The following is a 16,420-nucleotide window of genomic DNA, read 5'->3' on the forward strand; positions in this document are numbered from 1 at the left end:
CTCTACCTCATCCTCATCCTTTATCCAAACAATAAATAGATGAGGCCCAATAAATACATGAGATACCTTTCTCACTCTGAGCCCCTTTCAGAGAGCATCAGAGAGCTCCATCTCATTCCAGGAACAACCAAACTCTCTTGAAGTTTTATTTCTATGTCAAGTTTCATGGACACAAGCATTTCGGTGAAAAGAGGAATACAGAGCCTCTGGTCTTCCCCAAAGTACCCTTTCTCAGGAGGAAGTTAGAACAGAGGTTTACGTAGAGTGGGGACTCCAGGAAACCTGGTTGGTTAAGGAAAAGCCTTCCACGGGTGTTTCTAATACAGCCGAAGAGCTACTTCTGTCCTGTCTAGAGACTGAGCTACTTAGAGACCATTATAGTTTAAGAGAGTATAGGAGGAGAATTTGCCCAGGGGAATTCCAAATCGAATGCATCATAATAAAATAACCTCCCCTTTACCTGACGTCCAGCGAATGGAATGAAACAAGAGAGCTGACATGTGCACGGTTTTCACTGGTATGATCTGCTTTTCCATATATTATGTTTTCCATTTTAGGGGAGGATGAGAGTAACTATCCCATCCCATTTCCCCTCCCCCCCAACCAGTCAGAATGGCCATCATTAAAGGTTTCACAAACAATAAATACCGGAAACGGTGTGGAGAAAAGGGAACCTTCTTACACTGCTGGTAAGAATACACAGCCACTATGAAGAACAGTATGGAGGTTCCTTAAAAAACTAAAAATAGAGCTACCATAGGATCCAGCAATCCTACTCCTGGGCAAATATTCAGAGAAAACCACGGTTTGAAAGAATATGTGCACCCCAGTGTTCAACTGCAGCATTGCTTCCAACAGCCAAGACAAGGAAGAAACCTCAATGTCCATCAACAGATGAATAGATAAAGATGTGGTACATATACACAATGGAATATTACTCAGCCATTAAAAGGAATGCAATAATGTGACCTGTGGCAACATGAATGAACCTAGAGATGATCATACTAAGTGAAGTAAGTCAGAGAAAGACAAATATTATAATGGTGATATGTGAAATATAAAAAAATGATACAAAGGAATTTATTTACAAAACAGAAATAGACTTACAGACTTAGAAAACAAACTGAGGGTTACCAAAAGAGAAAGGTGGAGGGGAGGGATAAATTGGGAGTTTGGGATTAACATACACTCACTACTGTGTATAACATAGATAACCAACAAAGACTTACTGGATAGTACAGGGAACTCTGCTCAATATCTTGTAATAATGTAAATGGAAAAAGAATTTGAAAAGGAATAGGTATATGTGTAACTGAATCACTTTGATGGTCATCTGAAACTAACACAAAATTGTATTAGGTTGGCCAAGAAGTTTGTTTTTTGGCCAAACTCTTTGCGACCCCATGGACTGTAGCCTGCCAGGCTCCTCTGTCCACAGGGATTCTCCAGGCCAGAATACTAGGGTGGGTTGCCATGTCCCCCTCCAGGGGATCTTCCCAACCTAAACCCAGGTCTCCTGCATTGCAGGCGGATTATTTACCATCTGAGCCACCAGGGAAGCCCAAGAATACTGGAGTGGGTAGCCTATCCCGTCTCCAGGAGAACTTCCCGACCCAGGAATTGAACTGGGTCAATTTGGTACCAGCTGAGCTACCAGAGAAGCCCAAATCAACTATAGTCCAATATAAAAAATTTTTTAAAAAAGAATATATTGTGACCTTCCCATCTCATGGTTATATGAAAAGCAAGGGTTAATGCTTAATTTGAAAGACAGGGCTCAGGACACCAGCACAAGCACTGTCCTTATACCAATTCTGGTTCCTAAGGTGTTAGGATCAGTTCTGTGTTGTGGACTCCTGGGAAGGAGCCAACAGTGGGCTTCCGGCACTTGTGTCTACTGTGCTCCCGATCACAGGTCTTACTCCAAACCATGGAGCATTTTCTGTAATGTTCTTCCTCAGGTATCTTACAGCTCAACCTCTCGTTTCCTTCAGGCATTCGTTCATATTTCTCCTTCTCAGGAAGGCCTTCCATATCCATTCTATCTATACTTTGACCTCCACACTTCACACCTCCTTTCCCTATGTTATCTTCTATCACCATCTGGCATAGTTTGGCTATTTATTTATTATCTGTCTCTCGGGGTAGAATGCAAGATCTATAAGAGACGAGCTTTCTTCTTTTCTGTTCACTGCTGTATCTCCAGTGATTAAAACAGGGCTGCACACAAAGGAGACACAGATACAAAAAACAGACTCTTGGACCCAGTGGGAGAAGGTGAGGGTGGGATGATTTGAGAGAATAGCACTGAAACGTGTGCATTACCACATGTAAATAGATGACCAGTGCAAGTTTGATGCATAAAGAAGGGCACCCAATACTGGTGCTCTGGGACAACCCAGAGGGATAGTGTGGACAGGGACATGGAAGGGGGGTTCAGGATGGAGGGGACACATGTATACCTGTGGGTGATTCATGTTGATGTATGGCAAAAGCCATCACAATATTGGAAAGCAATTATCCTTCAATTAAATTTATTAAAAAAAATAGTGCTGCAAATAACAGGTGCTCAATAAATACATATAGAATGAATGGATGAATGAATGTCCATTTTTCTGGTATCAAATGTATGTCAGATACAGGTCCACTTCAGATAGTTATAGTTTATTATCAGATTCAAAACTGAAGGCAAAAGGAGAATTTACAATGATCATCAGAGGTTGTTTCTCAGATAAAAGACGCTATAGAGATAGGATCTTAATTTCAGCAGGCAGGAGAACTCAGTCTAACTAGAGATGTAACTATTGTTGCTAAGAACAACCCATCACATGTAAAGTAAAAAGATAACCGTTATGGTCACTCCTGTCTTCCTAAATGCTTCCCCTTGAAATGACAGATTTTCATTCCTTTCAACTTGCACCTGATTGGCTTTGAATTTTTCTCAGCAAAACAAGAAGATGCACTTGAAGCCCAGAATTACAGCTTTTTAAAATGGAAGACACTAATCCTAAAGTTATACAATACAATAATTGACTTATTTTCCTGTATGTCTTGGGGTTTGTTCTGGAAGCTAAGGGCCTCTAATCAGATCTCTTACAGTAAAGATTTACCTAGGAATTTCTGTTTTTTGCCTAAAATGAATGCTAACACTAACAAAAAGCACTCCTTCTCAATGGTATAGTAAATAAAATGTGTAAATAATGCCTACATTTCTGCTTACATTTTGCAGGAATTTTTTCCAGCTATAATCATCTCTAAATGTAATATGCCCCAAAGAGATTTTCAACTGTCTCTGGAAATGCCCCAACCAAAATTACAGCAGCATTGCCCTTTAAACTAAGAAAAAGAGGCAGGAGAAAAATGACACAGAAATAAAATCTGTGTCATGAAGTTATAAAAGCTTAAATTACAGGAAACCATATGATGATTTACCCAGTCATTTTGATTTTCATTAAAATCCTTAACAGCAAGTATCCTTACCCACAGACTATGCCAGAAAAATAACCGATTAAAGAATTAAAGCAAATTAAGGAGGGTGATTCACACCCTGACAGCAATAGCCCTCCATCAGATAATGGATGCCAGTACATCCTAATGGATTCCACATGCTTTTCTTTTACTTCCATACAGAACTACTGAGCAGACATCAACAAAGGAGTGTGTGAAAGCATTTGATTATTACTATTCACTTCAGAGGTAAAGGATATGTGATTTAGTTAATGCTTTTTAAGGGACAAAAATAGAAAGCTCCTGATATAGGAAATTACTAACTCCAAAGCCCTTTACAACCCCACTGATGGTGACCAGAAGGCAGGAACCAGCCAGCTATCACGGCCCCTGTCCCTCTAACAGTCCGGAGTCGCTCAACCACAGCCACCAGCAATTAGCAGCACCCGGCTCCTCCGGACCTACAGGCGAAGCCAGGCTCTTGTGGTCCTTCCTGCAATTGGGGTGGGGAAAAGGCTAAAACTTAATTAGCTGGAATTGGGGGTCAACCAAGATGGAGACTTGGGAGGCTCCTGAGGTCCCCTCGTCCCACAGACACGTTGACTATATGGCTACATCTGGAGCAGTTCCCTCTGAAAGAGTTCCAGAAGCTAGCTGAATGACTCCTACACATCTGAAAAATGAGACAGCACCCACCTTCATATCAGTAAGAAAGGCTGAGCCATCTCCTGCCATTAACCCCACCCCCAGCAGAGCAACGTGTGATCAGACGTAAGCCCCAGGGCTCACCCTCCCTGCCGAAGGGTCTGGACCACGCACTGGAGGCAGTTCAAGATGGCGGCGTGGGAAGGTCCCAAGTTCACCTTCTCCCACGGACATACAACTACCACTACACAGGGATGCTTTCCTCAGAAAAGGCCTGAAAACTGAGCAAGCAGAGCCTCTACAACAAAGGATAAGAAGACAGCACTGAGACAGTGAGCAGAGGCAGAAACACACACACAGACACACACAGACACACACAGACACACACACACACACACACACACACACACAGAATAAAACTCCGTCCTAGGTGCCGCGATCCACAGTTGGGAGAGATCTCAAAAATACAGAACTCTTCTCTAAGGTTAGAGGGGTCTGAGCTCCATCAAAGGCATCCCAAATCGTCAATCCTGACTAGGAAAGACAAGCCCCCAAAATGGCTGACTTTAAAAAACCAACGGGTATTACTTTCAGGAAAAACAGAGCTCCACAGGGAGTGGGGAATATGTTTAAAGGGCTCATGCACAGACCCCCTCACCCCAGGACCCGTTACACAACACCAGTTTGAAAATCACCTGGCCTATTCAGAAAGGAGACCCACTAACTAATCTTAAAGCTTCTGCTGGAGAGGCACAAATTTGCTGGGACTCTTTCCGGTGATGGACACATTGGCCATTTTTATGATTTCATTCTACCTTGCTAATTCCCGGGCTGGTGGGTGCCATCTTGGAACGCTCCCTCTAACCTGCTAGTGTCAGTGGGGGTGCCCCCCAGGGAGCCCCGCCCACCCCTGTGTCACAGCGGGGCTGGGCAAGCACTCTGCCCACCCCTGCACTGCAGCTGGCAGGCGCAGGCAGCCCATACAGGTGATGTCCCTTGAGTTCCTAGCTCTGCTGCCCAGGGCTTCTCACAGAACATTTCCTACATGCCACTCCTTTAAGCCTGCGAGAAGTGGCTCTTTTAGCTAATGCACAGAAGCCAACACAGAGAGTCAAGAAGAAGGAAGAAATGGAGGAATATGTTCCAAACAAAAGAACAAGATAAATCTCTAGAAATAGATCTTAGTGAGAGTTCAAAATAAGGGTCATAAATAGGGGAGTAAGCTCTTTGATATCACTCTTAGTAATGATTTTTTGGATTTAACACCCAAAGCAAAGGCAACAAAAGCAAAATAAACAAGTAGGACTACATTAAACTAACTAGATTCTGCATAGCAAAGTGAAAGTGAAAGTGAATTTGCTCAGTCCTGTCAGACTCTTGGCAACCCCATGGACTGTATCCTACCAGGCTCCTCCGTCCATGGGATTTTCCAGGCAAGAGTGCTGGAGTGGGTTGCCATTTCCTTCTCCAGGGGATCTTCCTAACCCAGGGATTGAACCCAGGTCTCCTGCATTGCAGGTAGATGCTTTACCATTGGAAACCATCAATAACGTGAAAAGGTCACCTATGGAATAGGAGAAGACATATGCAAACCACATATCTGGTAAGAATTTAATATCCAAAGTATACAAGGGACTCATATAACTCAATAGCAAAATAAACCCAATTGAAATATGGGCAAAGGGCCTGAACAGACATATTTCCACAGACAATATCCAAATGTTACAGGCACATGAAAATGTACTGAATATCACCAATCATTAGGGAAATGCAATTCAAAACCTCAAAGATATCATCTCACCCCTGTTAGAAAGTCCTTTATCAAAAAAAACAAGAGAGAACAAATGCTGGTGAGGATGTGGAGAAAAGATAACCCTTGTACATTGTTGGTAGGAATGTAACTGGTATGGCCACTATGTACGAAGTTCCTTAAGAAATTAAAACAGAACTACTGTAAGATCCAGCTTTTCCACTTTTGGAAAAATATCCAAAAGAAATGAAAGCATTATCTTGAAGAGGGTATATGTACTCCCCTGGTCATTGCAGCATTATTCACAATAGCCAAGGTATGGAAACAATCTCACTGTCCATTCACTGATGAATGGATTAAGAAAATGTGATAGATGATAGAAATTTGAATATTTTTCAGCCTTTAAGAAGAAGGAAATATAGTCACTTATTACAACAAGGGTGAAACTGGAAGGCATTATATGAAGTGAGATAAGCTAGTTAGAGAAAGACGATTAGGGCATGATATCACTTATATGTAGACTCTAAAAGAGAAGTCGAACTCAAAGAAACAGAGAGTAGAAAAGTGGCTGCCAGAGGCTGAAGGGTGGGGAAATCAGGAGAGGTTGGTAAAAAGAGTACAAACTTTCAACTATAAGATGAATAAGGTCTGGGGACCTGACATATAATATGGAAAGTATAGTTGATAATACTGTCTTTACAGTCGGCAAGCGAGTAGAACATAAATGTTCTACTTACCAATGAATAAACAATCAAACACATATACCTGAGGTGATAGAAATGTTAAGTTGATGGAGAGAATCCTTTCACAATATACACAATGTATCACCATTTTATTTATTGTATAAATATATGACAATTTTGTTTGTCAATTATATCTCAGTGAAGCTGGAAAAACTAGAAAGTCCACCTTGCAATGGAGCGGCAAGTAGGGGTCAGAGGTCATGATGCCAAGACAGCTCAGAGAGTCAGAGACCAGAAAATATGAAAGGAGGGTAAGCACTTCCTTGGCCACATTCGTCTTCAATTCTAACCACTCTTGTATTTCCTAAACATATCCCATTCATCTGAGTCAGTAAAGGACCTACCACTTTTATAACACTGTGGACGTTCATTCTGAAACAACCAAACCTCTCTAGGACATTCACAGGGTAACCACGACAGGACCAGGGAATGGGCAGCAGTTTCTGCTCATGACAACTCTGCTTAAGGAGACTGAGCTGCTTCATGCTTGCCAGTCAGCCGGCAGTTATGACTGGAGGTGAACAGTACCCTTTCATAGAATTATATTTCCTTGCTCTGTGCTAGATGATTAATTACTCCAATAACATGAAGCACAATTCATGCCTACAACAGAGTTGGGAATGATCATGAGTTATTCTGGTCCTTTATCATGAAAAAGCTCAGACAGACTGCTTTCCACAGTCCCAGAAACCCAGCAGGGCTGAAGGGATGCTGTGGACCAAGTGTTAAAAAAGGAAGCTTCTTCAAATTAGAGTCCTAGATTCTATTTGTGTATACATTTTTGATGGTCTAAATGTTCACAGTTTTGGAGAGCTGGAATCATTAATTTTTTTAAGTCTTAATTTGAAAGGGACATTGACTCAGCTTCCACTAAGGGAATCTTCCAAGTCCTTCATCAGTCATGTTATACATCCCAGATCAACAAGCCTATATGTGGAGGGGATTTACGGGGTTTAGAGGGTAGAGGATAAAGTTATGTATAAGCATGTCCATGGAAAGTAAACACTGGCGGCTTCACAGAATAAGGCAAACACACAACATGCTTACAGTGGGAAATTGCACAAGACTTACATTTGTGAGCCTTCAGTCCTTCAAAGGAAACTGGTCCAATCTCATAATACTCATATTCCCAGGTATAATCAGAATTAGATGCAGATTGCTGGGATGTCCTGTTAGAAATTAACCTCTGGGCAGACATTTCTACCTGCACAAATGAAGAAAGGCAAGCGCAGAGTTTGTTAACTTAGCCACACTGTCCTTGACCATCTTCAGGAGGTCAGCAGGCAAAAGGCTAAGGGAGGTCCTATCCATCAGGTCAGGGACATTTCTCCATGGCTGCCCATACTTCATCCCAAGTGGCCATTATTTCCTTTTCTCTCTCCAAGAGACTGGTATATATTTGTAACCAGACACCATGTCTTCTTTTGAGGTTGTTCCCCCAGAACTTAACCCAGTGCCTAGCACATAACCAAGTTCCAATAACTAATGAAAGAAAGAAGGAGGGAGAGAGTGCTCTGAGCTCACAACTTTAGCCTGACCATATATCACCACATATAAAGAGCCCACAGAGGATAAATAAAATCAGTAGCAGGAGAGAAGCAGCTCAACAGATTTCTATCAAGCACCTTCCATAGAAAAATAGACATGCCACCTACATCTAATGAAATGGAGTGGGGCAAAGAGAAGGGGACATCAAAAGTCACATCACTGGGGAAGATCCTCAATGGAAGCCCCAATCTTGGTCACCACTAACTCCTGATATTTGTCCTATTTTCTGGATGTGCCAATGCCTCATTTTTTAGAATTTTAGATTAAAAAATGCTGACTTCTTTGTGAAATGCGGTTGCACTGCACAGCATGGACACCTAAGATGTCAAGTCCACAGCGCCGGGATCCAGCACTGTGTACCTGTGATATGTGAGGCACGGTACGTTGTGGGCTAGGAGATGTCAGGCCAGGACCCCAGAGACCTCCCCTAATAACGGGGCAAGAATGTGTTTGCTTGCTCAGTCACTCAGTTTTGTCTGACTTTTTGTGACCCCATGGACTGTAGCCCACCAGGCTTCTCTGTCCATGGGATTTCCTAGGCAAGAATACTGGAGTGGGTGGCTATTCCCTTCTGCAGGGGATGACCCTGACCCAGGGATCAAACCCGTGTCTCCTGCATTGCAGGCAGATTCTTTACCATCTGGGAAGCCATAATGGGGGAAGAACACTAAGCAACAAATAACAGTAACATAAGGAAGAGTCTGAATGAAGTACCAGCCAAAACCAAGACTCACTGAACAGTATCACACTGAGGACCATCGCCCCACCCCAAGAGCTTTCTGAAGCTCCCCTTCTTCCACCCACCATAGGTCGGGATCATCCACTGCTGCCTCCAGAGCACAACCTCCAGAGAAGCTGAGGCAAAATCTCCACCACTCTTCTGCCCCAAAGCATGAGTCTCACCTTTCCTTCTTTCTTTTTTTAAAAAATTAACTTATTTATTTTAATTGAAGGCTAATTACTTTACAATATCGTGGTGGTTTTTGCCATACATTGACATGAATCAGCCATGGGTGTACATGTATCCCCCATCACAACCCCCACTCCCACCTCCCTCCCCATTCCATCCCTCTGGGTTGTCCCAGTGCACCGGCTTTGAGTGCCCTGTTTCATGCATCAAACTTGGACTGGTCATCTGTTTCACATATGGTAATATACATGTTTCAATGCTATTCTCTCAAATCATCCCACCCTTGCCTTTTCCCACCGTCTGTTCTTTATATCTGTGTCTCTTTTGCTGTCTCACATAAAGGGTCATCATTACCATCTTTCTAAATTTCATATATATGCATTAATATACTATATTGGTGTTTTTCTTTTTGACTTACTTTGCTCTGTAGAATAGGCTCCAGTTTCATCCTCCTCATTCAAACTGATTCAAATGTGTTCTTTTTAATAGCTGAGTAATATTCCATTGTGTATGTGTACCACAACTTTCTTTTTTTTTTCCATGTATTTTTATTAGTTGGAGGCTAATTACTTTACAATATTGTAGTGGTTTTTGCCATACATTGACATGAATCAGCCATGGAGTTACATGTATTCTCCAACCCGATCCTCCCTCCCACCTCCCTCTCCACCCGATCCCTCTGGGTCTTCCCAGTGCACCAGGCCTGAGCACTTGTCTCATGCATCCTACCTGGGCTGGTGATCTGTTTCACCCTAGATAACATACATGTTTCGATGCTGTTCTCTCGAAACATCCCACCCTCGCCTTCTCCCACAGAGTCCAAAAGTCTGTTCCGTACATCTGTGTCTCTTTTTCTGTTTTGCATATAGGGTTATCATTACCATCTTTCTAAATTCCATATATATGCCTTAGTATACTGTATTGGTCTTTATCTTTCTGGCTTACTTCACTCTGTATAATGGGCTCCAGTTTCATCCATCTCATTAGAACTAATTCAAATGAATTCTTTTTAATGGCTGAGTAATATTCCATGATGTATATGTACCACAGCTTCCTTATCCATTCATCTGCTGATGGGCATCTAGGTTGCTTCCATATCCTGGGTATTATAAAGAGTGCTGTGATGAACATTGGGGTGCACGTGTTTCTTTCAGATCTGGTTTCCTCAGTGTGTATGCCCAGGAGTGGGATTGCTGGGTCATATGGCAGTTCTATTTCCAGTTTTTTAAGGAATCTCCACACTGTTCTCCATAGCGGCTATACTAGTTTGCATTCCCACCAACAGTGTAAGAGGGTTCCCTTTTCTCCACACCCTCTCCAGCATTTATTGCTTGTAGACTTTTGGATAGCAGCCATCCTGACTGGCGTGTAATGATACCTCATTGTGGTTTTGATTTGCATTTCTCTGATAATGAGTGATGTTGAGCATCTTTTCATGTGTTTGTTAGCCATCTGTATGTCTTCTTTGGAGAAATGTCTGTTTAGTTCTTTGACCCATTTTTTGATTGGGTCATTTATTTTTCTGGAATTGAGCTGCAGGAGTTGCTTGAATATTTTTGAGAGGAATCCTTTGTCTGTTGCTTCATTTTGCTATGATTTTCTCCCATTCTGAAGGCTGTCTTTTCACCTTGCTTATAGTTTCCTTTGCTGTGCAAAAGCTTTTAAGTTTCATTAGGTCCCATTTGTTTATTTTTGCTTTTATTTCCAATATTCTGGGAGGTGGGTCATAGAGGATCCTGCTGTGATTTATGTTGGAGAGTGTTTTGCCTATGTTCTCCTCTAGGAGTTTTATAGTTTCTGGTCTTACATTTAGATCTTTAATCCATTTTGAGTTTATTTTTGTGTATGGTATTAGAAAGTGTTCTAGTTTCATTCTTTTACAGGTGGTTGACCAGTTTCCCCAGCACCATTTGTTAAAGAGATTGTCTTTTCTCCGTTGTACATTTTTGCCTCCTTTGTCAAAAATAAGGGGTCCATAGGTGTGTGGATTTATCTCTGGGCTTTCTATCTTGTTCCACTGATCTATATTTTTGTCTTTGTGCCAGTACCATAATGTCTTGATGACTGTAGCTTTGTAGTACAGTCTGAGGTCAGCTTTATAGTATAGTCTGAAGTCATCACCTTTCCCTCTTTCTTTCTTCCCCATTCCCAGTGCTGGATACCATAGAAACAGACTCCAAGCCCTCACATCCTGTTGTTCAAAAGAGGGTGCGCTCTGACCCAGAGATGTGTGACAGTATCAGAATTAGAGGGTGACTGTGAGTGCCCAGCCAGACAAATAACTACTCCAAAGGTAGGAGAGAAGGCACCAACTCTTCTTTGGGAAAGAAAGCTATACAAATTTTAAGAAAAGCTGACCTTTGAGTAAAGATTTGGTTACCTTTCTAATACTGGCACAGAAATAACCATTGGTAATGGTAATGAAACCATTATGAAGAGTAGTAACTCTTCAGTTGTGAGGTTCAGAGATAAATGGTAATTAGGATGAACATAATTCCCATTTGAGAATGTTAAGAATTTCACACCACACAGGAAAAGGCACTGCATTTGAAGTCAGAAGATGAGAGTCTCCATTGTTGTTTTCCCTCCATTTGCTATGTTGCCAAATAGGACACTTCAGCCAGCCACATCTTCCTCTTCTGCAAAACCAACCATCCCGACTTCCTGTTGTTGGCAGGAAGTGGTTCTGCCTACTGTCACTAATTGACACCATCATTATCCACCTGGCCTGCTTCTTGAGCCTCCTGTTTTTTCTGCTTCTACTATTACCAACCCACTGCAATCCATTCTCCACACATCAGCCAATGATTTTTTAAAAAGATTGATTGCCCTTGTTACTCCTTTGCTTAATACTTTTAAATGGCTTCCTATTGCTCTAAGGACAAAACCTAAAATCCTTAAGATATTCTACAGGGTCACGAGTTGAGCCCTGCCATCTCCCCTTCTCTTGCCTCCTACCATACATCAAGTTTCACTTGGATTTCTTGCAGTTCTTCAAATACTTCATGCTCCTTAAAACCTGCACACATACTGTTCCCTCTGATGAGAGTATTCCTCCTACCACGTCTCCTTTCCCGCATACTCTCATCATGTATACTGGAGAAAGCAAATCCATTTTACCACCTGTTTTTGTATAGTCTGCAAGTGAATATTGCTTTAATATTTTTGTTTTATTTTTATTTCTTTCTTCTCAGTTTTTCATTCATCTTATTTTTTAAAATTATTTTTTGGCCACATCATGTGGCATGTGGGACCTAAGCTTCCTGACCAGGGCTTGAACCCATACCCCATGCAGTGGAAGTGTGGAGTCTTAACCACTGGACGACCAGGGAATTTCCAAGAATGTTTTAATATTTTTAACCATTGGGAAGAAACAAAAGAATGGTATTATTCATGATCTGAGAGAATTTTAAGAAATTCAAGTATTAGAGCCCATAAATACAATTTTATTGAAACGTAGCTACCCTCGTTTTTGTTTTGTCTTCTCTAGCAGTATGACAGCTGAGTAGTTCTGAGGGAGACAGCAGAGTCCCCAAAGTCTAAAATATTTACTTTCTAATATCTTATAGAAAAAGTTTGCCAACTCCCTCCTCGAGAGTTGTGGCAAAAAAAATGATCTGAGCTTCAGTTTTTCCAACAGGAGAGTAAAAGTGATAACAGTACTAATGTTAGTACAATCATGAAGTTGTTCTAAAGATGAAATGTGATGTTGCATGAAATGTGCAGAGCCAGGATGCAGGGAAAAGCTAGTCTGAGAAAGAAATGCCTAGGTTTATTCTTTACACAACAACAACTTCTCTGTCAGCCAATTCCTATCAACTTCACTATATGGTTAGTTGATCTATGTACTTTAGACAAATAAAATTACTATAATAAAAAATAAATCAAAAGGCATTCATTTCGATGGTTTAAAATCACAATGAGAAATACAGGATTCATGATGTTTCATCCAATCAAACACATGGTAATAATCTCTCTCTTTTTGAGGCAAATAAGATGAAGTCGGTTTGATCATATCATTTTTATGGGAAATTAGCATTACAGTCAATGTAATAAGCAGAGGAAGGTAGCTGGCTTCAGCTGGTGTCAAAATAGAAAATAGAAAAACAGAAAAAAAGTATTAAAATGATGAAGAAAACAAATATGAGCAAGTGTTTTCCATGCTCTGAGCATCCCTGCCCATGATGTTCTTCTCCACATCTGTGCACAGTGGTCCCCCATCCGTGGTTGCCCAGGCCCACAGGTCCAGCGGCTCTTCCTGCTAGTCTATCAGCTCAGAAAGAAGCATTAGTACCACCTGCATAGGACCAGTGAGGAACCAGCAAGTAAAATATCTGTAAAAGAGTCGGATATCAAGATGTATCAACCACTTACCCATCACAGAGAGGTGTTTCTTAAACTTCTTTTTTTTCTCCCTTACATTATTCCTATTCATCTAAATGAACTAGTTAGAGATGGATGGAGACCAAAGGGTGATGAAAGTCATAGGTGACAAGGTCCTGAGAGTAGAAAGGTGGTCCTGTAAGACAGGATGCCTGACAGATGCCTGGAGACAGGAGGCTCTCTGGGGAAGCAGAATTCGATGCAGGCCACACCATCCCCATCCCAGGGCAGCCATCTTTGTGGAGTCCTTCCCATGAAAGGAGCATCCTGTGTTTTCACTGGCTATTTCCTCTCGGTGCTTGAATTGCCAAGACAGATCTGGAGGACAGAACCTCTGGCTTCTGCCTCTACCTCACATCCTTGAAAAAGTCCACGAGGCAGTGCTTTTCATGCAAGTGTCAAATTATCCAGCTTGGGCCATCACATGCCCAGGACAAACAACAAACAGAAGGCAGGGTGTTGCGTAATGTCCGTTGTTGAAGCCCAGGGGTGCCTTTCTGAGCTTTGCAGACACAGAAGCTGGAGCTGCTTCACCATCTGGAAGCTGCCAGCGAGTCTGGGTAGCAGTGCCCAGAGTATATTGTTGCCACAGTGAGGAGTGTCTGGGCTTTAACACACACTGGAGGAGCGATGGGGTGCTGAGGCTTGCTCACGGGGCTGCCGGGCTCAGACAGCTGCTCTCTTCAGAGCCCAGCAAACAGGAAGCACAGAGCGCGGTGTGCGGCCGCCTCCGGCCCCCGCTGCTCCTCACTCCCTCCTGAGAGTCTCTTCATGTCAGATTTCATCATAATATTAGAATCAGTAAAACAAACTTCTTCCAGAGGAAGCATATCCCAACAAGCCTATTGATGCTGTACAGAGAGACTAATTGCTCTTCTGAGTAGCTGAAGGCATCCTTGCCAACAACAATAATGAGAAATGATAACCTCACCTCAAAGCCCCACCTGAAAAATAAACTTACCTTCTCCAGGTGTGCACTGGGCACTTCAGGCCAGTTTACAGGAGTGGGAGAGGGCAATTAGCAGGCCCTAGGAACCTCTCAGAACTGTGTAAGCATTGTCCCTTCTCCCATCCACATGCCCAGCACTTTCATGTCTTCTTCCAATTATCCAATCTTTCTTTCTCCAACCCAGGTTCCCACACCACTCCTGGATATCCTCTTGCCTTCTTAAATCAGGTCAAATAATTCTCTCCACCTCCCCGAACTTGGGAAGATGTATATGAACATGGGGGTTTCCCTGGTGGCTTAGGCAATAAAAAATCTTCCTGCAATGCAGGAGACCCGGGTTCAACCCCTGGGTCAGGAAGGTCCCCTGGAGAAGGGAATGGCTACCCACTCCAGTGTTCTTGCCTGGAAAATCCTATGGAGAGAGAAGTCCAGTGGGCTCTAGTCCAAGGGGTTGCAAAGAGTCAGGCATGACTAAGAGACTAGCATTTTCACTTTCACACATGAACATGGATGCTCCCATGGAGTGAATTAAAAACTCTTCATCAATATCTGTGGTGGGTCACGATGGGTGCATGTGACGAGGGAGCTGTTTCCTTGGAACTGGACCTTTACTGCCATGTTAAGGGGTAGACATGAGCAGTTGAGTTTTCCCAGTGACCACCAACTCGGCACAGGACTAGCACATAAAGGAGAGATCCAAAAGATGCCTATAAACTCTAAAAAATGAGCATCCACAGGTGCGCGTGCACACACACACACACAGCCAGGAAGATACACCAAGCAGTTGCTGGCCAGTGCCACAGACCTAATGACTGTAGGTGTCAGCTTGCATGGAGGCAGACCTAATGACCCATTTAAATTTGAGATTAAAATTCCCAACTGTAGGCATTCTTTCCGCTCTTCAATTCCCAAATTCCAAAAGTTGGTGTGCCACCCAGGATGGCAACCTCCATTCCGACCTGGGCCATGACAATCTCATTAATCACTTATCCTTATCTCTTTCTTCCTTCTATTTATAGGAACAGTTATCCCTTCACAACAGAGAAGTCACCCTTTCTCTTTCCAGCTGAGACATCCAAACAATCAAAGTCTGGCCAGGCCCCATTTTGGTCACCGAGGAGCCCAAGGTCAGAACTTCAGAATCATAGCTTTAGAAGCTTCATTCCCTCACTGCACAGAGATACGACCAGGCACCCAAAGTAGAACTGATGATCCCCGGAGCTTATATGCAGCCACGTGTGATGGACCACACAGAAATCTAATAAAAGTCTTCAGAGTTATGAACTGGGCTCATGGTTAGGCCAGAACCAGCTGGATATTCCTAAAGCATTTCCAAAAGGCACTACATTCCAGCAAGGAATCACACTTGACTGTATAAAATCAGAACCACTGTGGTCCCTCCCAGAATACTGCTTAACAAATGCTGACATGGTCTTCTTACCCAGTGCCTTGCTCCTTTTTGTAGATTCCACGTGAATGCGAACCACCGTGTTCTATCTGCACGTCACTTTAATTCTCATGTTTGCAGATTCCTTTTCGGTGAATCCATTTTAAGTCAGCAACTTCTTACACAGAGTGTGGCTTTTTATTTCCTTCAATTAAGGAGGCCATGCTTCCTGGGCTTCAGTCCTCCTCCTAACTATTATCTTGACTTGAACACACATCTTATTTGTGAAGTCCAAGACTCTAGTTATTCAATTCAGACTATAAATATTATACACACACATGGTCCTTCCTCCCTTTTCAGACGGACACAATTCCAAAATTTCTCTACACGATCAAGGTTTATGCCTTGCTGGACATTTCCTAGAAAGTACTCAGTTACTCACAAAAATGTGGTGATAGGACTTCCCTGGTGGTACAGTGGATAAAAAATCTGCCTGCCAATGCAGGGGACATGGGTTTGATCCTTAGTCCAGGAAGATCCACATGCTGTAGACAACTAAGCCACAGCTACTGAGCCTAAAGCCACAAGTACTGAAGCTCAGGAGCCTATAGCCCGTGCTCCAAAACAAGAGAAGCCACTGCAATGAGAAGCCCAGGCC

General features: G+C 42.6%; 1 protein-coding gene across 8 annotated transcripts in view; it reads right to left on the reverse strand.

Moving 5' to 3' along the window:
• MRAP2 (melanocortin 2 receptor accessory protein 2) overlaps positions 1-16,420 on the reverse strand; it is a 56,712-nt gene that overhangs the window by 18,228 nt on the left and 22,064 nt on the right. For 3 of the 8 annotated variants that reach the window (XM_061129987.1, XM_061129988.1, XM_061129989.1), the window contains exon 2: positions 7,657-7,789. The exons of 3 other annotated variants lie outside the window; for them this stretch is intronic. In XM_061129987.1, coding sequence (XP_060985970.1) covers positions 7,657-7,789 — 133 coding nt within the window. Of the gene's footprint in view, positions 1-7,656; positions 7,790-13,417; positions 13,462-15,816; positions 15,832-16,420 lie in introns of those variants that run through there. 2 more of the 8 variants (XM_061129990.1, XM_061129991.1) reach the window with 2 other exon arrangements.

The sequence above is a fragment of the Dama dama genome, chromosome 26 (assembly GCF_033118175.1).
Source record: "Dama dama isolate Ldn47 chromosome 26, ASM3311817v1, whole genome shotgun sequence".
Lineage (NCBI taxonomy): Eukaryota > Metazoa > Chordata > Mammalia > Artiodactyla > Cervidae > Dama > Dama dama.